Source organism: Scatophagus argus, chromosome 14 (assembly GCF_020382885.2).
Source record: "Scatophagus argus isolate fScaArg1 chromosome 14, fScaArg1.pri, whole genome shotgun sequence".
In the NCBI taxonomy this organism is placed as follows: Eukaryota; Metazoa; Chordata; class Actinopteri; family Scatophagidae; genus Scatophagus; species Scatophagus argus.
In genome coordinates, this window is record NC_058506.1 from 14,164,994 (window position 1) to 14,188,640 (window position 23,647).

General features: G+C 41.6%; 2 protein-coding genes across 3 annotated transcripts; one reads left to right on the forward strand and one right to left on the reverse strand.

Moving 5' to 3' along the window:
• Nucleotides 1-179: 179 nt before the first annotated feature.
• Nucleotides 180-2,787, reverse strand: LOC124070748 (beta-crystallin A1-like). 2 transcript variants are annotated; one of them, XM_046410940.1, is made up of 6 exons: nucleotides 2,775-2,787; nucleotides 1,251-1,309; nucleotides 1,017-1,135; nucleotides 721-862; nucleotides 484-626; nucleotides 180-327 (listed from the first exon to the last, which is right to left on the reverse strand). In XM_046410940.1, the coding sequence occupies exons 2-6, from the start codon at nucleotides 1,284-1,286 to the stop codon at nucleotides 180-182; spliced, it is 588 nt and encodes a 195-aa protein (XP_046266896.1). In that variant the 5' UTR covers nucleotides 1,287-1,309; nucleotides 2,775-2,787. The 2 variants fall into 2 exon arrangements, with proteins under 2 accessions (XP_046266896.1, XP_046266895.1); XM_046410939.1 differs by lacking the exons at nucleotides 1,251-1,309; nucleotides 2,775-2,787 and having other exon boundaries at nucleotides 1,017-1,206.
• A 3,220-nt stretch (nucleotides 2,788-6,007) lies between these two features.
• Nucleotides 6,008-23,637, forward strand: unc119b (unc-119 homolog b (C. elegans)). Its single transcript, XM_046411124.1, has 5 exons — nucleotides 6,008-7,121; nucleotides 20,145-20,258; nucleotides 20,645-20,744; nucleotides 20,867-21,039; nucleotides 21,516-23,637. Exons 1-5 carry the CDS (start codon nucleotides 6,863-6,865, stop codon nucleotides 21,626-21,628), a joined length of 759 nt encoding a protein of 252 aa, XP_046267080.1. The 5' UTR covers nucleotides 6,008-6,862; the 3' UTR covers nucleotides 21,629-23,637.
• The last annotated feature ends 10 nt before the right edge of the window (nucleotides 23,638-23,647 follow it).

Here is a 23,647-nt window from a genome sequence, read left to right on the forward strand (position 1 = left end):
AACAACAGACACCAGTAAGCACCTGAACTCCAGCTCAGGATCCTGCGTAGACTAGCTGAACCCACAGAGCCGTGGAGATGGAGGATGGGGGTGGGGAGAGAAGGAGGGATGGAAAAGCAGGAGGAGGGAGAGGAGGAGGAGGAGGGGATAAGGAAGTGTAAAAGGAAGTGTCTCCCCGCTTAGTGCTGGATCCTCCTGATGGACTGAATCTGGGGAGTCTGGGAGTGGGAGCCAAACTCGCGGTAACACTTGTACTCTCCTCCATGGCAGTCACACTCCATGATGTACTGGTGGCCACGGTATCCAGGGTACTGGTAGCACACAAAGCTGCAAGAGTAAATAAGAACATGATAATTAAGCACATACACTTAAAAGCGGATTCTTGTGTTGTTTATGCAGCCAGTGTGTGTTTGTAGCCGATATCTTGCACCAGCGAAAGGTGTGTAAAGTTTTGGTGTATGTCAAACAGGACGATGGACTTACGCTCCACTCTGAATGTGCATGGATCCAACCTCGTTGTTCATCCAGCCCATGGCCTGCAGGGAGGGGTAGTCATCACACAGCTCGAACTGACGACCCATCATGTTCTCCATCTCGAAGATGGTCATACGGGACTCCTTGTGGTTCTGTACAAAGGAGGAAAACAGGACTTAAAGCACAATCTGAGATGAAACTCAGCTTAAAGTGATAAACTCTTGTTGGGTTGTATATTAAACGCACAGCACAACAGATGGGCCTGAAGGAGATCATCCTCTCAATGCGGTAGGAGTTGCTGCCACTGTAGGCCTCAAAGCGGGGGTAGTCTCCCTTCTCCAGGACAAACTGCTGGCCGCAGAAGCTGGAGTGCTCATAGCCCACCCAGCTGTGAGCAGCAAGCAAAAATAATAAAGTCAGAAACCAAGGGAACACAAAATCAATACACTATTCATGTTTCTCATAAAGACAAGCTTCTCCAGTTTAGATTTTAAATAGTGTTAGCCTTTCCAAAAGTGAAATAAAGACTCCTGGATACATACGCGCCACACTCGACCTTCAGGGAGCGAATGTTTTCCATCCCACACTCCATGATGTTCTGGCAACAGGCAGTGAACTCCATACGCCTGCCCTGGAAGTACTCCTGATCGTACACAGTGATCTGTAAAACACAAAAGGGTGAATGAAGAGTCTGCCCCGAAAACATACAACATAACAAGGTAAACACCACTGTGCCATGGGTAATGTAGTGTTAAGCATGTCCGCAGTACGCTTACCTTCCAAGGGCCCATGGGCATGTTTGTCTGAGCCATTTTGTTGTCTTTTTCAGTTATACCTGTGAGGAAATACACACAGAGTCAGGGCAGGGATGGAGGAAAATGCTCAAAAACAATATTGTGTAATAGTTTTACACCATCTTATTCTATTCTTTATTCTGTCAGCTGCTCTGGGTGACCTTTCATCTTTCTCCAAGGCTTTTTTTCTAACATAAGCCTATAACCTGAAGCCTCCGATTTCCTTTTCTTCATTTGTATAAACCTGCTGTTCTTAAATGAAAAGGTAATGAACAAGCTATTCTGTCCTCCCTTTGACCAATTAAGACTTCCTGTTGATAGCTGATATATTGCATTAGAGACCCTTACTACGTCATGTACATAGATTGGGAGACTGTACTGTATTTTTAACTCGCTTGACCTACCCAAACTGGTGAGCTGTGTGTCGCAGTGTTCCACTGAAGGGTCTGCAGAGATGGTGTGTATGGGGGTATATATACACCCACTGGTGTCGGGGGGCCGGGGGGCAGGCACGCCTGGACTCATGTCAGCACTTTGCTTTTGACTCCATTGTTTTGTTGTGTGAGCTACACAGGGGTTAACACACACTCAGTGATTCATGCAAACACAAAGAGGGCACACGGCCATACTGCGTTGCCTATGCCTCTGTGGTAAATCTATATGTTTGGGAAAAATATATATAAGTAACTGTGTGGCTTTCTCCACCAGTGTGTAGATCTATTATCAAACTGGTCTGTGTGATACTGCACTTATTGTATTTTGCTACTTTGACTTGTTTTGAAAGTAAATACACAAGAAGTGATTACAGGATTCAAGCTGGTGTCAGACTGTCAAAAGGATCACAGCATGTTTTCAGACAATGAAAAACATTATGTTTGTATAGATTTATTGCATTTTGTTGTCCTATTAATGTTAGTATAAATAAATAAATAGTATTTTTTACATTTTTATTTATTTAAATTTTTTATGTATTTATTTTATTGGTAAATTCTTCCAAGGACACTTTCCAAGCACCCTTGGAACAATTTGCCCCCTCCCCAAATCAAGACACACACTATACCAACTAATGACTAGACAATCAAAGTCATATCTTCTTTGAATTATTCCAATTATTACATTGTATGGAGGGAGTTTGCCTCTCTACATATTAATACATGTGCAGCATATGTATCAGTCATGACCATTTTGTTTGTCAGGACTCAAATCGATTGGTCTCTGCCCTGGTGTTGACTCATCTGAAAACTGAAACTTGAATACCAAGTGTCATGACGGCTGGGCAAACTGGATACATGACATTAATGCCGGATTTAAAGTAGTGAGACGGTAACTGTGGTGGCAATTTAATCAGGCTGTTTTATTGATCATAAAGCTGGCAGGGTTTAAATGCAAATGGCAGCAGTCTATCATGAGAGTCTGGTGGGTGTACAGAGGTATAATCTTTCACATGCCTGCTGCGCTTGTCCTGTTTTCACTTCGTGGTTTAATGTGAGTTGTGAATGAAAGTACCTGTTGCTATTTTTGGGAAACTAGAACAAGTGAATAAATCAACAGTGAAGGTTAGTAGGAGTCAGTGGCACCGTCTGAAAGGCCATGTTGGCAGGACCGGCGGCACTTTGGCATCAACTGAAGAGCTGTAATTGACAGCTTGAATGGATTATTATTACACTGGGGAAAATAATGTGGCAGCTGTGTTGAAAAAAAGAGAAACCCAAAGTCTTTCTTGATTCATTCTGTTCCTCCCATCAAGCAAAGCACGCACACATTTGTTTTAACACAAACAGTTTTGGAGCTATTTTAAAATTGTTTCCTCTACTTATTTCAATTATTCCAAACATCTGAATTAAAAAGTGTGTTATACAGTATTTTACAGTGCTTTCCGTTATGTTGTTAAGGAATAAAGAGCAACTGGTGGGTACAGAACTGAGTGTGCATGCACTCTCCTCTCCCCTCTAGCTGCACCGAACAATAAACATTTAGGAATGGCTTACTGTGGTCAGCACATTGCCCAGATTGTGTGTGTGTGTGTGTGTGTGTGTGTGTATGTATTTGTGTGTCTATTTTTGTGTATATGTGTGCGTGAGCTCATATGCGCATGTTATGTCCTTATTGTGTCCACAACAGAGAGAGAGAGAGAAAGAGAGACAGAGAGAGAGAGAGACATGTGAATATATTCCAAATATCTTCACAACAAAAATATGTTTGAGAGCACATTCCTGATCAAAGTGGATTTGTTCAGCTCAGGAAGTCAGACAGAGGAGCCATATATGTCTGTTTCTGTGTGTGTATGTGTGTGTGTGTGTGTGTGTTTCTGCTGATGGTAGCAGCAGCAGCTCAGACGTGACAAAGGGACGAGCAAACTCAGCAGGCCGATGTGAAGAGCCCACAGCGAGCATATAGCCGACTCTCAGCGCGCACATACAGACGTCACACACACACACACAACAGAACCTCACTTTCTTCTGTGTGTGTTTGACAGGTCACTCTGACACACACTGATGACCAATATGACAGAAAATAATAAGTTAAAACTTATAAAACTCTCTTGTGTGTTATGTGTTTAGGAAAGTAGCCACGCTTGAATTTTATTTTTCCATGTAGGGCTTCTGTGAACTTGAGGATTAAATGTCTAACTTTGGAAGTAATTTCATTCCTCCTTGTTCAACTTTAGTGACAATTTCAGAGCCATAAGAACCTGTAGAAACTCTGGTGGGTGATTTTCATTGGCGTATGCGCTAACCTAACCTACAGTCACTTCTCATCTTAACTGAACATGATTGCACACTCATGTTTAGGTTCACAACATAAAGCTACAGCGAAGCAACTACTACCTAGAAAAGAACAAACCAAATTTCTCAGATTTTGCAGTAAATGCACTCTGCCTCTAGGGTGCAACATTTCCATGTGAAGCCTTACTTTCAAGGGACTATTTTGATAATTAATTTATGGAATCGTCACACTCTTAATGACCTCTCAACGCTTCTGGGGCCATTTGTTGAAACATTAACGTTGCAGAGGAAAGACTCTCTCGAACGGCTCCTTGAGCTCCACATACTCTGGACATTGAGCCTTGCTTTTGTTTCTGTGGCTGTTGCTCTTAACAAGTGGTTTGGCTGTGTTATCATCGCACACAGTGCCACTGCAGAGCTGTGAGGGATAGTCATGTGTGACTGAGATCTCCAGTGAGTCATGCAGAGACTTTACATGCATCAGTAGAGAGTGAAAGAGGGACAGAAATAGGATTTAAACCTCATAGAGTTGTTTCTGTTCTCTTCTCCTCAGCTTCTCCAGCTGAGTTACTGTGATCTAATGATCTGTTCGTGGGGCCAACATAAAAAATATATATATTTTTTAATTCAGTGCAGCAGTTTTCAGGATGAGACAACAGCTGTAAATGTGAATGCTCAGCAAATTAGAGCTGAACTTATCATGTATGTTTGGTGTGTGTGAGACTGTAGATGTAGCTTAGACAGTCCTTAATGCATGTTTGGTTGAATTTCAGGAGGCTAATTTCAACTCAAGCAGTGGAAGAAGAAGTATTCAGATTATTTACTCAAAGTCATCCTTCCTGTTCCCGCAGCTGAACAACTGAGCTTCACCAAAGCTATGCGTGTGCACGGCTGCTTCTATATTCATTGGTGAAAAGTGAAAATTTTCTCTGTGATCACTGAAAATCTGATCTGAAAAACCAAGAACGTTCTGAGAGAGTTAGAGGGGAAACGTCTCTTTGGCAGAACTACAAACAACCGAAGATAAACACAATCAGACACCTTTTTCACAGATGGTTTAATCATTGCATAGTTTTGTACTTTATAAGTTTATCATGTGTACTTTTAAATGTAAAATCTTGATCTTAAAAATAACTAATAACTGAATCTGACAAATCTGACATTTAATGCAGTAAATAGTACAATATTTCCTTTTGAGAAGTAATGTCAGAAAGTGGTTACACCCAAATAAGTTCCTCATTTTTTTTTTTTTTTCACTTAAGCTCTTGAACAAATTTTCTTGGGTGAATTCCAGCATTCATTGTTGTGACTGTAAAATTAAGAAGTAAAAAGGATAATATTGCCCCTTGAAATGTAGAATAGAGGAATAATGTGGATAAAATTCAAAAGCTCAAGTGCAAGAATCTCAAAATTGTACTCAAGTGCAGAGTAAACGTTAGTTACTCACCAGCACTGAAGAGAAAAGGCAAACTAGTAAGAAAGAAAACAAGTTTACTGTAGGAATATTGTGTCTTTGCATACAGTGCACTAGCAATTATTTTATTCAATCTCATTTAATGATTGATTGTTAAGAGCAATAAAGTCACTTTCAAAAAGCAACACTACAGTGTATTCATCAACATCAAATGGACAGAAATGGGGGGGGAGCACATTTAATGTCAACCTGGAACTGAACTGATCGAACAGGATTTCAAATGTAGGGTTATGACGCAGTACTCTGCGTGAAGCCACATTGGATCGACACTCCTAACAAGGTGGAGCACTTTAGATTAAATTAAATGAAGAACTGCGTCTATAATGTTTCCTTTAATTGATCACACTTGATGGATGCAGCACTTGTATGTTCAGTAGTTGTGCCTTTGTAACGTTAAAATACATTTGTGCTCTTTTGTTTCTGGTGTGATGACATGGCAGAGGGTGTGGCACTTGGCACTGACCATGGCAGCTCCCACCCTTGTATCCATTATCCAATGGATTTGAAATCCTGATGAACCACTTATCCTATGAGAACTGGACACCTGCTGTTAGGTTGCCTCTTTATGTGTTTGCTTTGGAGCTTAATGTCCATTTTGAACCTTTTGGTGAAGACACAGAAGGGTGGGAACTTTAGTCTGTTTGCACAATTTAAGTGTGCTGCAGTCCGTTTGTACCACTGGAAAGTTTGTTGGCCTCGAACTGAGAGGCTTTCAGCTGCATAACTACTGGAAGATAACGAGTTTCGAAGTCACTCTTGGCTTTATACCATTTAATTAGTGTTTTCACCAACTATACATCCGTATTGATAATACATGCCTGACGGTAATATTTAAACTTTTCTACTGTGTTTAGGCACACACACACACGCGCGTTGCAAATACAGTGTTATGGATGTTTGAAGTAATGGGCGGTTTTGTGCTCTTGACTGGTGCGCTCATTCGTCGGTTGGCGTTGGTAACGCCGCACAGGGAGCTGCTGAGACACCCCTGCCCCCCCTCCAACGCCACCTCCACCACAAAGACCAGCTGCCGCCCCTCTCTTTTTTTTCTTTTCTTTTTTTCAATTTCAAGCAGGGCATATTACTTCCCCTCAGACTTCTCCTGACACAACCGAAACAGCGTCTATAGCGAGCAGCTGCGCAGAAAAGACCCCGCTCTCCGCATCCTGCGCTCAGCCAACGAGAGCCGGCGGCCGCTTGCATGCAACCCGTCTGCGCTGAACAGACTGCAGGCTCGTAAAGACGAAGCGGATTTGAATTAAGCACCGGATAACAGACAGCAACTGTGCATCCTTCGGCGAGGGAGGGAGGTAGAGGGGAGGCAACTGTTTTGTGTCTTGGAAGCCCTGTGTTTGGAGGAGAGGGGGGAGGAGGAGGAGGAGGAGGAGCGGAGAATGAGCTATTCTTGTACCAGCAGAGGCAACAGCCAGGACCCATCAAGCGCTAAGAAGCCTGCCGGTAATAATCCCGGCAGAGACACCGCAGGCACGGACAGCGGCAGTAGCGGCAGCCCGAAGCAAACGGCGGCGATGAAAGTGAAGAAAGGCTGCAACTCGACCGACGTGGGGGTCCCGGTGACCACGGAGGAGGACCTGCTCGCCAGCGCGGTCATCACTCCGGAGGATGTGCTGGGCTTGCAGAAGATCACAGAGAGTAAGTTCACTGCTGCTGTGTGAGGACAAAGGTGCCGAAAATGTGCCAGCTCCTCTTAGTTAGTTATATCTGACGTCTCCTCCGTGTCTCCTTTATTTACGTGGCTGATGTACACAGGCCCTATTCACACACATGGTAATGCTTCGTGGGAGCCCCCTGTTGCCAACCTGTCTGCACATGTGCGTTACACATTCCCCTTAGCAGACCTGGGACCTTTAGGTGAGGTGTAAACCCGGCAGTGGGTAAGCTTGAGGACACCATGTGTGCAGACTGAAGTCTTGAAAGACTGAAAGTGTGTGTGTGTGTGTGTGTGTGTGTGTGTGTGTGTGTGTGCAGACTGAAAGACTTGATGGAGCAGGAAAGGAGACCCCAAAATGCAGATGACAGACTACATTTGTAACATGTCTTCAGGGGTGAAGTCTTTTTGACTAGAAAGGTTCAGAGTGAGTTGCTGGGGGTGAGGTGAGTTATCATCTGTCCAAGCAGCTTCCTTTGCATGAGTTCATACACAGTTTGGGTTTTCACCTTTCATTGCACTCCTCTCCAGAGAACTGAAACACAGCTGTGACTGCGTTGCGTATCCAAAGTGCACGTTCTGACCCATTGGAAGTGTTGTTGAAATGTTAAAAATGAAATACCTGGAGTTTGCAGGTTAATTCTGCAAGCCGGTAGCCTGGGATTTAAAAAATAATTTTAGCAGGAAGGTTATACACACGAGCAGAGGAGTAAAAGATGTATTAGTATTCAGAGCTTTTACAAAGTCTGTTTCAAATACTCCATTACAAGTGAAATAAAACAACAAAAAGTATTATCAGCAAAGCACACTTTAAGTAACAATAGTAAAAGTAGACGTTATGCAGACAAACTGAGATTGTTGTTTTGTTACATATTATGGCTTTAACATCAATGCAGTCCTGTGAAAGCAGCGTTTCACTGCTGCAGTTAAATGCACTGGGGCTAAATTTCACTGCTGGGTGGTTTAATCTGTAAGAGCACCAACAAACGGTAACAACAACAGCAAATGGAAGCCCTCGAGTGAAATTACCTCAAAATTGTATAGAAGTAAAGTACTTGAATGTACTTCGGCACTCCACCGCTGTATTATATTATACGTTATGTCAGAGAACATATTTGCAAACTAGAGATCCAACATTCAAAACTTTCTAGTTCCTTTCTAGGCCCTAAGATGGAAGAGTCATTTCCAAATAATGTGTGTACACCTCAAAGCAGCAGGTGCATGTCTCACAGAGTAAAGTTAAACCCAAGCAGAGCTGCTTGTTCGCTGATAAACAAACCTATGTGATATATTTTAATGGCTTTTCTGCCACTTTTTACATTTTGATTACATTTCTCAAAATAGCTCTCTCTCTCTCGTTTATTCACAGTGTCTGAAGGAAAAAGCTGCTGATTACATAGCACATTACCTAATGCCGTTTCTTTTTAATTATGTCACACCTTCAAATCTCAAACAAGCCTCTTATAGAGAAACAGGGAGGGAGAGGCAGCAGCCAGGAAGCTCCTCTGTGCATAAGAACATGTACATCCATCACCCGCTCCGGGCTTAAACAAGCAGTTAGCTAACAGGTTTTGACTATTTAAAGGCCAGTATAATGCCGTACTTATACAAGGCAAGTTACATTGGCTGTTATGAGTGTGATAACGTGAATGCTGTGTCAGATTTTCTCCCAGCAATTAAAAAGTGTTAGACACAAATTCACATTTTTCTTTATTTCCACACATTCTGATGGAGGTCCACTTCTTGTTGCTTGCTGTTGAACACACACGTGACTGCGAGACGCCACACACTTTCTCTTGAAACTGTTCCTGCAGAGAGGATACCTTAACTCAGATCATACTTTTCATCTTCCCAACCGTTTTCTCTTTCCCTTATGTTTTATTACTTTGTAGCTCCATATAATGCAGGAAGTTTATGTTGTAGTGATGGATGAGATTTTGCTTGTAGCCCAACGTAATCACAGCTTACAGCGAAGAGGAGGAGGAACTGTGGGAACATCCTTTGGCTCGACTTGTGCTTCCTCTTTTACTGACACAGACAATCTAACGTCTGGTTTCTTTAATTGTCCTTTTAACCCGTCACTTATTAGGACCAGGAGAATAATCGCAGCTTTATTTTGTACCCGGATGAGTCTTCATCTCGGTCTTCTTATCTCGTGAGTCTGCTTTTGATCATCCACGCTGAGTGGATCTGTGTGGGGATCGCTGTCCAAGCTGCACGGCGACACGCACAGGAACATCGTAATGACTCCATCTCCCACGCTGGACCCTATTATGGTCTTGGAAACTCTCACTTTCCTACCTCGCAGCGTCATCACTGGAGGCAAGAGGAGGCATGTGTGAATCACCACAGCAACGTGGATACACGCTTGAATCACTAGGGCAACGTGAAGCATCTCCCCGTGGTTACAGGCAACGGAGCCTGCATCTCTGTTCTCCCACACACTTCCTCCTCTACTTTCCCTCGTTCCTTTCCTCTCCTCTGTCCCCCATCCGTGTTTAACAGCATATTTGTGCCGTCACCTGATGAGTTACATAGACAGAAATGGGACACATACACCCAAATAAAAAGAAACAAGGCATGAAAGAACCCGGGCGCTCTCTCTCTCTTGCTCTCTCTCTCCTGAGAAGACACTGAAACCCTTTGTTGTTTTGTGACTTGTTTTTTTTTTTCCTGCTGCCGTCGCCGCTGAGACGTTCTCAAGTGGCTGAAATTGATTCTTTCTCTAAGTGGCATGATACTCAATCGACAGCTCAGACTTGACAGCAGTCATGAGTCAGAAAGTTTGGCTCTTGTCTGAACTTGCTTGGAGCACCAATGTTTCCCAGGAGAGAAAACCTCACTTAAAGTTGTCATAAATGATCTTGTGTTAATGCAGCTGAGGTTGAGTGACATTCGAATTGACCGAACAGACTTTCTGCTCATTTGACTGATTTGATCCAGACGTGTGTTAACTTCTTGATCTATCGTGGCAGTATGGAAGTCATCATAACTCCGAGAGATGCGACAAAGGTTCACCTACAGACGTGTTGCCTTTAGGGATGCAACCAGCAGTTTCTGTATGTTTACAGATGAATCAGTTGTTGTGTTTACAGCTGAAATGATTCATTGATTAATTAGCTGCTTGAGAGGGAAAAAACTGGTAATTTTGCAAGCAAAAGTAGTAAAAAAATTTCTATTTTCAGCTTCTTAAGTAAGAGTTAAGAGTAAACATACAATAACAATATATAAAACAGTGATTATTTATTTATTATAAGGATTGTCTCAGTTTGGTCATTAAGGAATTGTGAGTAAGATCTGCACCAAACGAAATGTTTTTCAGATAAAATGAACTTGTCAGTGCTCTCCGGTGGACAAACTATGGAATGGGCTTAACACTTTTTCTAAATTACCTCAGACATGTTTGGTATTTCTGAACGGACGTATAACTGGATATCGAAGATGTGGAATGTGTTAAAACTGGACGACAGATTTTCAAATGAATCTCTCTCTGTTGTTGCTTTCCCTCAACCGCCCCAACCTCCTCGTTTTTTTTTTGGTTTTTTTTACGGCTTATTTCACTAAGATTTAATATTCAAAGAGGATGAGCTCTTTCAGCAGAATCTTGGTTGCTGCTCTCATTCTTTGAGAGCTGACTTAAAAGAGCAGAGGCTTTCCTGACAAATCCTATGCGGCCATCTGCTATAAATAGTCAAATCCTTAATGCCAGTGTCTCTGACTGAAGTTCTGTTGTGTGAGAAAAAGTATTGCTTCACATTTAGAGCTGCAACAAGTAGTCGATTAAGAGAGTGTTTGGTCTACAGAAGTTAATCTGGAACTATTTTGAACATCGAGAACTCGCCCTGTGGTTAACACTTCACAGATGTGCTTTCAAATGCTTATCTTTGTCTCACATGGTGGTAAATTCTAAAATATATTTCGGGGTTTTGGACTGTTCATTAGACAAAAAAAATGTAACTTTACCAATCTATTAATTTCGAAAGTAATCAGCAGCAAGTTGCTAATTAAAATAATAGTTAGCCGCAGTCTTGCACAGATTCAGTTCGGCGTTAGACCTGAGTGATGAACTGTCCCAACATTTATTATTTATATTTGGACATCTTGTCATGCAAAATTAAAACAAGGCAGGAGCTACAAGGCTTGTACCTTAGCCACTTATTAATGTGCAATAAAAAAAGTGGTAAGTGGTAAAGAAGATTTCATGCCTCTGCCTCAAGGGGCTTGTGGTCGGCTCACAGTTTTTGCTGGTACTGAACTTCGGTTGGATGTTATTGCACCATGTGACAAAGCTCTTTATCAGTCAGTGTAAAAATAGACAGCATATTTTTCACTGGAAATTATTCACTAGAGTCATACGTGTCAATATAGTAATAACTTCCATTTCACATTCCACATTTCACAGAATTACACTTAGTACATTTCAAGTAGTAGGTATACAAGTCTGGACCGACACTGTGACTTGACTGCCACATGGAGGCAGCAATTCTATCTGAACATGTCTTGGCTACTTAAAGTACTTTTGATTTGACTCCCAATTAGTTTTAGCAAGTGTACCAAACAGGATGTGAAGCATCAGATTGGTCAGTACAGTTACTGGCAGTCTTATCTAGTGTGAGGTGTTCCAGTATCCAGTTTTATCAGACACCAGCCAGTCAATTAGAAACAAGTATATTCTGAAGCCACAGTGTGTATTAACAGGTATGTTAACATTGCAGTGGTGCTGTTGGTGTTCAGTTTCAAAAATAAATGAGAGAAATTTAGTTCATGACCAGAACATTGATGTTGAGCTAAATTCAGTCCATCTAGGAGGTCACTGATGCTCTGTTTCTCAGCTTCCTCCTGCGTATCTTTAGAAGGATCTACTGTGGTGAGCTGGCCTGCCGTGCTGTTGGCCTGCACTCCTTTAGCAGAGTGCTGGTGCAGTTAAATGTTCTGTACTGTGATGGTGATGAAACCCGGTTATATGCTTGTCAGGATCATTTTAAAATGACACAGATGGGAACACAGATGGGTCATATAAGTAGGGAAAGCTCAACACTCAAACAGAAAAAAGAACAACTCTGAGAACATCTGAGCTTTTTGCCCAAGTGTGAGTGTGTATAATATAACATTTTTATCCTTGCTTGACAGTGAGCGAAGGCAGACTGCAGGTTCTGTGTAATAAAAGTCAGGGTCAGTCATTTATAAAACAGAATTAGGATTAATTTTGTTCTTAAGAAGACCTTAAGCAGAGAACCATGTGTTATTTTGACGTGGAAATGATCTTATCTCTTAGCAAAGTCTAGACTTGACACAAGTGATTTTCTGGCTGGTTATGCAGACGGGTATTTCAGTGTGGGACTCATGCACACAAGCCCGTTGTGAATGTTACTTGAACTTGAAGAACAAATTTGTGGTAGAAGCTGCTTTAATTAAAACATGAGGGATCAGCAGACCCACAGTCATTATTTCTTGACACACTGCATCACTTAATCTTTCATATTCTTAAGGAAGACCATTTCTTTTTAATACCGGCCACGCTGCTGTCTTTCCGCCCCTCCTCTTTCACTGCAGCGACGACACACTCCCAAGCTGTGTCTTTGGCTTTGTCAACCCATTATTTAGTCCACTGAGTAATACACTTTGTCTGACTTCAGTCTCCTTTATCATCACAATCGTGATGTCATCTTCCAAAAAAGAAGATGACGACTAAACCTTCATTCTAAACTTTGCTGGCGTAACATGAGGGGAAATTGCAAGGCAGCTGCCATCAACATACGCTGATTTGAGATTTATTGATCACATGTACGCAAGTTAAAAATGAGAATGACAGAATGCACTTAAGGTTTTATATGCTCAGCATCTTTTAGAAGTCGAACGTAAATGACATTAAAACTGAAGTCAAGTATAAATCAAAGAACATTTTTAGAACAAATGTTCATATCTGGAGTCCTATAATAAACCTCCACCTAACCAGCCTCTTTACTGTGCTGTTTATCACAGCACTGTTGCCACCATGATGTGGTCATCAGCAGCCAAATTGAGGTCAGTAAGGCAGCGATGAGATGTGTTGCTCCTCTGCACCTGCATGATATCAAACTTAATGAGTTAGCTCTTCACAGGAGCAGAAATTGTCACACATCACAAAAACAAGTTTTCTATAAACTGAAGATCTAAATTTATATTAAGTTTATAGACCCGTGGGTGTGCCGCTAGTGCCCAAAGATGGTTAACTTTCTGCTTTTATGTCAAGAGTTTGAATTAAAATGAGGTGAGGTGCAGGTGAAGACTCATTTGTTTAATAATTATCAGGTGATGAGGAATGAAAATATGTCTGTAAGATTTCTGGGGTGTTAATAACTATATAACCTTAAAAAAGATAACATAAACTGTATTAAAATGCTTTCCCTGTTTTTTTTTTATCTGCAAGGCTTAGTTTTGACTTCAAACTCACAATCTTCCAGTACAGCCTTCTGCTTTTTCTAATCTGCAGAATGTTTAAAATTTTTAAGAAATCTTCCTCTAGCTCACAAACGAATTAAAATGTTCTAAAATAATGATTGCATGTCATTTTGGAGCTTCTTCCTCCAGTAATTTGGCACGTTAGTCAGTCACAATGTGTGGAGGGTCATTCAAGCATTGCAAGTAGCTACTTCAGCCTCTCAGTTTCCCATTCTCTGTCCTCTCGCTGCTTTAACTCTGCTTCCTCCCTCCAGTGATTAGTTGGATTTGCCATCATGCAAGAAACTAAACCGGATTAGTCCATGTGAGCTGTATTGGGCCTAAGTGCCTTCCTCTTCCCACCTGAGAGGTGGATCCCCTCTTTACCAAGACAGACCAGAGTAGGGCTCTTCATCATCCTGATGCTGGACTTTATTGAAGGCTGAAACCAAAATCAACACATGTAAGAAAACTAAACCTCATTATATCATAACACATTTGTAATCTGTTGGCAGGTGGGTTGAATCAAAGGTACCGTAAAGTCAAATATGCATAAAAAATTGGCAAAATAAAACAAATGTATGTCCTCTCTAAATGTTTGCAAGTCAGTTTGAGCCAAAAATGATCTCAGTGATCTCGATGCCTTTCAAAAAAACTGTACACCAAATAAGAGTTGAATGTGTTGATGTGTTAAACAGAGTTATGTGCGTAGTTTTCATAAGATGCCACAATAGTCTGTTTCATTTTGAGACATATTCTTCTGGTTTTGGACATTTCTCACCAGCTTGTTTATATCATACATGAATCATTTATTTTCTCGTTGTGCACATAAACTCGTCCTCTGCTTCTTGTCCTGAACCTTCTCGTAATGAGTATTTACATCAGCATCGTGATTGTCATGTTGCGATGAGAATTACATGTTAGTGTTTGTGAGAGAGAGTCTGAGGACCCTCATTTAGATGCAACGAGTGGAAATCATCTGTGCTTCTGTCCACATGCGACACTCTTGAATGTGACTCTCCGCTGTGAGATGAGCAAGAGGGCTGGAGACAAAATGTGTGGTTTCCATGCTAACAAGAGACGGTGCTCAGTGCCAGAGGAGTGGCACATCTCCAGCGGTACGGGAGATGGCTGTATTAGAGAAGTACTCACTGAGCTGACAGGAAGTTTATGAGTCGTTCATGCTGGTGGAATTACAGTAACCGGCAGCTGAAAGGTGTGGGTGTCGATCACTGTACTGAAACACAAACACAGAAATATTTTTGTAATCTCATCCTGAATCTCTTTACTTTTTCTTGTGAGGCTGTTTCCTGTGGCTCTCAGAGGCTGGACGTAGGACACTAACGATAATTTATTTTCTTTAAATCTTGGATTCCTTGACATGAAAATGTTAAAGAACCCCTGCCTAATGTGCTTAATACAAACATGCTGATGTGTAACAGGTATAATGTTTATATTTGCGCGTTACTGGAGTTAACAGTACACATGGTGAAATGTGACAAAATACAGCTGAAGCTGGTGGAAATGTCGTAGACATAATACATACATTTCTTGACAGAAAGAAATCAGGAAGGGAAAGGCGTGAGGTCTGACGTCTCATCAAAGGGAAGCTGTCCTTAACATAGATGGGAGTTTGTTCACTTCTTTTCTAAGATAAGCGACCACAGTTCCATTTAAATGAACTTTTTCTGCATTGGTAAGTGAATGCATCACAGGCTATACTGTCATGACCTGAGAGCTGACTCTTCTCATGTCAGTAAGAGAACCAGCCCACTGCAGGTGTCATTTAGATGTCTGTCAGTTAAGGAGCTGTCATTTCTAACAGCTGTCACTTCTGCCCTCCTCTCACCTGAAGGTCTCTCCTCCTCCCGTCTCTGCGTTGCGTTGGGCTTTTATACAAGTTGCTAGTTGAAGTCAGGGAGTCAGTGGTTGCATTGCCAGATGGGTGTCTCACGTTGCTCTTGTTTAATATAGTTCTTTGTCATTTCTCTCTTCTTTTCTGACTTTTGACAAGTGGCCACTTTGAATGTTTGCTGAACGAGGGGGGTACGACACCTATAGCACACCCCAAAATAAAAACAAAATGACAGCAAGAAAGCAATCAAGACAATTCAGTCTACATACAACTAGAAATAGGAAACAGAAAAGCGACCGAAATGCAGAAAACAGAATCTGCGTATCCTTTTTTGCAGGGAGGTGAAAACTGCAACATGTAGAAACTTCCAGTGAGGACGGCCCGAGTAGTCCACAGTGGGACAGACTGAACTTGATCCCATTATCAGTGTCAGCTGTAATTTTCCTCTGCATGCATGTTGTGTTTATAAGCCTTTAATATGGTTTCATGTGACAGTGATCCAAAACCGCCACACTGGAAGGTTCCTCAGATCTGTCCTGTCCCTGCTATCTGGGTGAGCTGTTTATTTTGGCTGAATCGAGGTCATGTGGCAAAGTGTGGTGTGTGTGTGTGTGTGTGTGTTGAGCTGCTGACCTCCTCTGGCTGCAAACTGGTGACATCTGCCACATCTGCAGAGTGTGGACAGGAAGGATGTCAGCTGAAAGATGGAAAAAAAGCAGCATTTAAAGCATAAAAACATCATTTTTCTGACGTGTGGAACGCAGCGAGTCTCAGTTAAATGATCTGTACTGTCTGTGAGTCCAGGTTGATTTGTCCCATTGTTACTGCTACAGCAAAAGGAAGCACTTGTTTAGCTGCTACTTTATCAGAGGTACAACAGAAGAGCAGCTGGTGTATCTGTTTACAGTGCAGCCAGACAAACCCACATTGTTTTGTTTTTTTTGTTTGTTTTTTTAACCATTAGTAATGGTGATCTGATGTTATGCTGCACATGGTGCGAGTAGTTCTCTGCACAACAGCCGGACATTTTAAAGGTGGGTACCTTGCTGAAGAGTTGTAACTTGTTCAAGATGTCAAATGTATTTATTTTACCTGCTGCTCAAAACGTCCTTTTCTACAACAGGCAGATTACCAGGCCTACGGTGCTTCTGATCGCAGCTTTTTCAAGAGCTGCTCATCCGAACTACTCAACAGTGACCGTGTGGTGTTGTCAAAATGCTAACATTAATCATTAGGTATAATTAGCACCGAGAGATTTCTGACTTCTAAAAGTTATAGCGATAGACGACTAAATGAAAGATGTGCCGTTACCTGGAATAAACTCACAGAATTCTCTGGGTTTGAACATTGTTGAAAACGTCTGGGATGATTAAACAAAATATATAAAGAAGGTCTAGTTCTTGTTTTGTGCAGAAATGTTACATATTTTATCACACTCACGGCTAAGCTTAAAGTGTACTCTTGGGGTGTTGCATAATGACCAAACACTTTGAATTCGCAAAGATTAACCGTCATTCGGTTGAATTAGTCCTACACTCTCTATTTTAGACGCCCACACAGACACACACACACACACACAAATCTTGTTTTGTTCTGTTTGGAGGTGTTTACTGTCACGGCCCAGAAGGAGAGCTGGCAGTGATAAACTGAAGTCTGTTTGTGGCTTCATTAGCTTCTAGCAGCAAGTTAACCTCAGATGCTTGTGTGTGAGTGTGTGTGTGTGTGTGTGAGTGAGACCTGAGGTAACAGACTGCATGTAATTTACTACAAACACCTTAGGTTTTATGGGGCCAAGTGAGAGCATTCACATACACACTCACACACCATCTCATTCAAACTCATTGTCCTCATGGGACTTCATTAGGAGGCTCAAAGGTGACTGTTAGCGCTACGTTAGCGACAACACCAGCTGTGGTACAGTATATTTTATAAAACTGTACATGTGCAGATGTACCCTCTGCACACACACACACACACACACACACACACACACACACACTAATGCAGAAGTGTTATTAGTGGACCCATGCCTTGCAGCCATAGATGCATGTTATTAATTAAGATTATGTAGCTGCTGTGAGTGTTTGTCTGTTCCTTTAGTGTGTTTGTGTGTGTGCCTTTAGGTGTACGGGAGTGTGTTCAGTGCTGTGTGCAGAGCTGGTGTATGTGTCTATGTATGTGTGTATGTGTGTGTGTGTGTGGAGGAGCCGACCTCAGCATTCAGACTGAAAGAGGAGCAAAGGCATCACAGCGTCACAACGAATCAGATCAGCTCTGTCAGGAGCATTCAGCTCTTGCTGTAAATGGTGTTGACAACATGCTGTGACTTCAGGGTACGGTTCCACTTTGGGCATGCTCCAGTATTAATACATAAACATGAAAAATAACATGCAGGGAGGGTTGTCAACAATCTTCCAGCGGCTAAAAATGAACACAACACAGGAAGTAAATAACCAGCAGAGCAGTTGGGTAACTCCTGACCTGCACATTATCTCTTTCACATTTTGCATTAAATAGCTACGACTAAAGGAGTACTCTATTGTCATGTGTGCTGATATCTGATCATTTTCCTCATCATTTTGGCTGCTAGAGGTTGTTAAAATCTGTCTTTCTGTAATGATCGGTGCACACGTTTGAAACGTGTTGCTCAAATACCTGTCCTGGTTCATGAAGAAACACTTCCCCTGTGAGTCTGCACCCACTGGAGGAAATGAGCATAAACATTTTTAATCATCTCATCAGTTTTAATATTATTGTTATCCACATTGGATCTTGTCATTTTCTATCCCTGCGATAATGATCTTTTCATTTTATCCTTGTGAATAATTTTCTATTCTGTTTTTAATGCCACTTACTGTATCAGAGTGTGTAGCGGCTGTGCTTCTTAAGTCAACAAAAGTGCTTTGGCTTGGTATTATCACCTCAGTCAAGTTCTTCCACGCCAAACTCATCCAACTATGTTTTTATGGACTTTGCTTTGTGCACTGGGGCACAGTCATGCTGGAATAGAAACCAGCAAACCCAACTGTTGCCACAAAGTTGGAAGCATAGCATTGTCCAAAATGTCTTGATGTGCTGAAGCATTAAGATTTCCCTTCACTGGAAGTCAGGGGCTGAGCTCAGCCTCATGAAGAGGTGTGTCTGGATACTTTTATCTGCATAGTGTATTTATTTATTTACTGCTGTGATATTCTTTTCTTTAAAAAACTGCCCCCTTCCACACTGACTTTATAAAACAAATCCATTCATATGCACAAATCTGATTAAAAAAAAAAGAAAGGGGATGCATATTTCTGCATACACAGAGATACACACTGATACCTCCAGATCAGATCTTTCCACTTGAGAGTGATGTCAGTGCTGACCCTCCCATGTCTTTCTACGCATGTCCTGACCAGACTTAAACACATCATGGGCAACATCCACAGTCGCCCCTCAATGATTTGTGAAAATAAAGAAAGTCACCTCCCTTTATTTATGCTTTTTAGAAATACAGATAGTTAGATACTAACTTAACAAATTTAACATTGGCAAAAATGTTTGCATTTAAATCAAAAGCAGTAAAAACAAAACACGAACGAAATCCACGGCTGGGAGCTGATGGTAACATCTGGACATATCAGGCTGCTTTGTTAAGTGGGAAGCTGCTTCTGTCGATGTGTCATAAAGAACAGCGGGTGGGTTTATTGGCCGGTCAGAGGTGCCATCATTAGTGATTAAATCGTCCCCCTCTGTACTGAGAGACGTCCATGTCGCTGCTGTTTTACTGTCATCTCAGGGCAGACAGATGTCGTTGTCTTACTGTCAGCAGACGTACTGTGTCTCTGTGTGAGAGAACACGCAGAGACGACTGCAGATCTGTTAACATCAAATGAGGAGGAAGAGACAGACGCTGAGCTAACAGACGTAATCGCCCCACATGCCTGCTCAGACCTGCGGCGATCCTCCCCCCAAGTCCTTGAAACGATGTGCTCCGAAATACATTTTTTAAATTTATTTATCATCAACATCATATGAGCTCGTGTGAAGCGAGGCAGCCTCAGCGGAGATGCTGCAGAGATGTTGCAGTTACACCTGCCGGCCAGTGGTATCATCGGATCAGGCAGGAAGCAGGAAGCGTCTCTGCTGGGGAATGTTAATGAGCACTGACACCGCCTGGTGAGGGCAGGAAGGATTAGAGGAATAAAAATAACTTCCCTTTCTTACCGGGTGCGTTTGTGCATGTGGGTGTGTGTGTGTGGGTCATCATATGTGTGAGGAAATGGCTCCACAAACACAGCAATCACACAAAGGTGGAAAATGGTTCAAAACTGCAGAAACAATTTGTTTTATATTTTACATGCATTTATTGGAATATATCGCTGGTTGCTGCAGAGCTGGCTTAGTTTGACTTTTTGGGGTATGTGAATGTCATGTCATTACTGGTGACACGATTGCTGATTTTCAGAGCCTAGACCAAGAAATATATAACAGAATAAACATGTTTTAATTTATTGTCATTCGACAGAATCCACCAAACTGCTCACTGTATTAGTGTTAAAATATACGACTTTGTCTTTATTAAATATAATCTGAAGTTTTCTAAAGGCGATCATAAAACATGGACGCCAACTGTCACTTTTTAATACTCCCTGGCACAAACACATGTCTGAGGTTTGATGCCCAGCCCTGGCAATTATCTGATATCTTACTGTATGTCTAATCAGTAACTCTTTGACTTTCTCTCTCTCAGATTATCTGTGCACCCCAGACGAGAACATTTACAACATTGACTTCACCAGGTTCAAGATCAGAGACATGGAGACCGGCACAGTGTTGTTTGAAATCACCAAACCTCCATCTACAGGCGAGTTGCTGAACTGCTCTGTGTGGACTGTTTCATTTAACTTTTAATTAGTGCAAAAACACTTTGTGAAGACGGAAAGCTGCTTTATGGTGATGATTTATGGCGCACACACCCACTGAACAACAAATCCATGAAAGTCAAGTTTGTTGAGATCTTCAAATGAAATTCTCATCTGGCAGTTTTTGCCAGCATCAAAAGGAACCAAATGTGTACAAAAAGGTGCTCATTTGTAGCAATTCTCTACCAAACAAATGCATAATTTTTCTTATGCGGTAGTAGACATAAACTGGAGTATAAGCCTGTTACTTTTCAACCACAGTCAAGCAGAGCAAAAATGTAAATGTCTAAAATTGTGTTATTTTATCATACAATGATCGTCGTGTTAGACAAAGCAGGGGAGAAAAGGGATGTCGACCCAAACGCCGGCCGATTCGTCCGTTACCAGTTCACCCCCGCTTTTCTCAGACTGCGGCAAGTTGGAGCCACGTAAGTGAGAATGCGTGAATCTTCATTTATGAGGACCAACTGATTGATTGCTGTGTCTTGTGTCTCTCTCCATGTTTGATTTCTTTCTCACCTTTTTCCTTGTGTCTGCCCGTCTCCCCCAGTGTTGAGTTCACGGTTGGAGACCTGCCGATAGAAAACTTCAGGATGATCGAGAGACATTATTTCAGGGAGAAGCTGCTGAAGAGTTTTGACTTTGAGTTCGGCTTCTGCATGCCCAACAGCAAGAACACGTGTGAACATATCTACGAATTCCCACCTCTGTCTGAGGACAGCAGTAAGTCTACACACATTAGAAAACGGTGTAGAGGCCTTGTGGTTCGGTCATCATGCTTACATGCTCATAGTCAAGGTCACGGCCTGCGAATGGCGATGGCAGCACCTGGGAAGGAAGTGGAGACGTGTCCTCCGTCTTTAGATATGTCAGCATTGTAGTACTATGACAAATGTCGGGGGATCACCGCAGTCATTATGATGCATCCTCTGGGGACCAGGAGCGTCTGCACAAAGTTTCATGAGAATGTGGCCAGTGGTTATCAAGATATTTCAGGAACAAAGTATTGGACCTACATAGCCACACTGCTAGCATAGCTAAAAACATATGTAGGACATATGTGTGTAGTTGTTCTTTCTTATCCCATTAATCATCTTGGGACCTCCTTTGATTTATCTTGGGACCCCTTGAGGGAGTCAGGATGCTCAGGTTAGGAACTACTACTCTAACAACAGTGATGTTCTTGTGTCTCCTCACAGTCAGAGAGATGATCCTGCACCCGTATGAGACGCAGTCCGACAGCTTCTACTTTGTGGACAATAAGCTGGTGATGCACAACAAGGCGGACTACTCGTACAACGGCGGGACATAGAGGCGGCACACTGATGCAAGAGGCGGGTGGACCCACGGACTGACCTGAGGGACGATCAGAGTACATTGGTGGAGTCAACATCCTGTCAGCCCAGTAGCCTCTCTCTCTCTCTCTCTCTGTCTCTCTCTCTCTCTCTCTCTGTCTCTCTCTCTCTCTCTCTGTCTCTCTCTCTCTTCCTCCTGCTGAGAGAATACCACCCAGAAAAACACAGACATGTCAGTTACGCTCTGTGTGTGTCTGTGTGCGTAAGCATGTGTAAGTTTGTCAGTGCCTAAAAACAAAGGCCATATGCAGCACACACACAAACACACACAGGTCACAGATTGGTGGGTGTGACAAAGTGCAACACGATAAACCAGCAAGTCAACGACTTTTTAGGAAATGTCAGATGGTTCTTCACTCTCTGGCCGTGTCATGAAGTGAAAAAAAATAAAAACAACAAAAAAATCTTTAAAAAATTCATAGAAAATATTTTTTTCATTCCTGTACATGTTGGGTTTTAGGAACAGATCATCTAAAATGTGTGTTTTTAGGACTTAAATAACAGTTTTGAGACATTATTTCTCAAATTCAGTGAGTGTGTGTATGTATTATTGAGTGTGTGTGTGTGTGTGTGTTTATGTATTTTGTATGATTGTCTGTGTGTCTGTATGTCAGTTTGAAGCATGACTACTAGTCTGGAATATATAGATATATAGATATATCTATATATCTAAATGATTTAAATGTCAGTAATGTGATTATATGGTTTGCAAAGGCCGAATAGATTTTCAGAAACTCTTAGCACATTTTCTACACAGTAGGGACCTAGATGGCCTATTTCCTGTTTCCTTATCCCTTTGTCCCTTTTCTATTCCCTCAGTTGTGTGGCCTGTATTTATACCTTAGGGCATATGTGTCTTTGAACAAAGCACAAAATCTCTACAGAGCCAACAAATAGGGAGGCTCATCTGATATGACCATTAACGTACTTTGTCATCCGTGTACCAAGTGTACTTTGCCGGCCACATGTTGATTTCTTTAGGTGATAAGGACGTTGTTAAAAACTTGGATTGGTTGTATATGTCCACGTTAAAGTTTTGCTGTTTGGAAACTCTTCACAAGAGCAGGAAAAAAAATGTTTTTCAGTCAGAACTGTGTGGCAGAAAAAAGAAAGATATGGGAATGTAGCAGAAGTTGTTTAAAGAACAAAATCCTTCTAATTATCTCTAATTATGTTTTTTTTTTTTTGGTTTTGTTTTGTTTTGTTTGTGTGTAATGTAATGTTTCTCTCATACGTTTCTATCACATTTCAGTGAGTTGGGACCTGAGTGTGTTGATCTCTTTTTTGAGGGCGTTTGTTTTGCAGATCACACCGTAAATCAGTGACTGAACTGTCTTAGGATGCCTCTAAATTGTAATATGCACAATTAGTTTTCTCTTTGTCTGTCTGAGACATTCTGACTCAAACAGTGTCCAAGCAGGTCTTTTTTTCTTAGGATATCTACACATACTCCATGTTTGATGCACATGGCACAGTTTAGTTTCTGTGTTTGATTACTTTAGTGATTCTGCTTTAATTGCAGTGAATTCCCATCTGTTAAAGCAAGTATGTTCGCATGCTGCAAATTATTGGAAAATACTAGCTGAGCCAGGTCTGTCAAGAACTGCAGGCAGTTGAAAGGAAGGTACTTGCATGCAAACTGATTCAGATTAAAATCTGTGTGACTTTGGGCCTGCACAAGTTGCTGATTGTGAGTTAAAGGGTGACTGACAAAATAGCAAATGTGCGAAATATCGTGAAATGTCCAGTAGGAGACTCAGACTGAACTTTGTGAATCAGAGATAAACCCGATTGACTTGAATGTTATGTCAAAAATGTAACAAAGATATGTAGAACAGATTTATTTATGACCGATTGTGACTCGTGTACAAATTATTTTGAGCTGATGTAACGTTTTTGACAATTCAAATGTTGGTTTTTGATTGAACAAAAGTGAAATAAAGATTTATGGGTCTTTTCTGAAAAATCACAGTGTC

Coding starts and splice junctions, on each gene's coding strand:
- LOC124070748 (XM_046410939.1), bottom strand. CDS start 1,180: ATGTTTTCGGGGCAGACTCTTCATTCACCCTTTTGTGTTTTACAGATC. Junction 863..1,016: donor CTGAAGGTCGAGTGTGGCGC/GTATGTATCCAG, acceptor TGCTGCTCACAG/CTGGGTGGGCTATGAGCACT. Junction 627..720: donor TCAGGCCCATCTGTTGTGCT/GTGCGTTTAATA, acceptor TCCTTTGTACAG/AACCACAAGGAGTCCCGTAT.
- unc119b (XM_046411124.1), top strand. CDS start 6,863: ATGAGCTATTCTTGTACCAGCAGAGGCAACAGCCAGGACCCATCAAGC. Junction 20,745..20,866: donor CTGCGGCAAGTTGGAGCCAC/GTAAGTGAGAAT, acceptor CGTCTCCCCCAG/TGTTGAGTTCACGGTTGGAG. Junction 21,040..21,515: donor ACCTCTGTCTGAGGACAGCA/GTAAGTCTACAC, acceptor GTCTCCTCACAG/TCAGAGAGATGATCCTGCAC.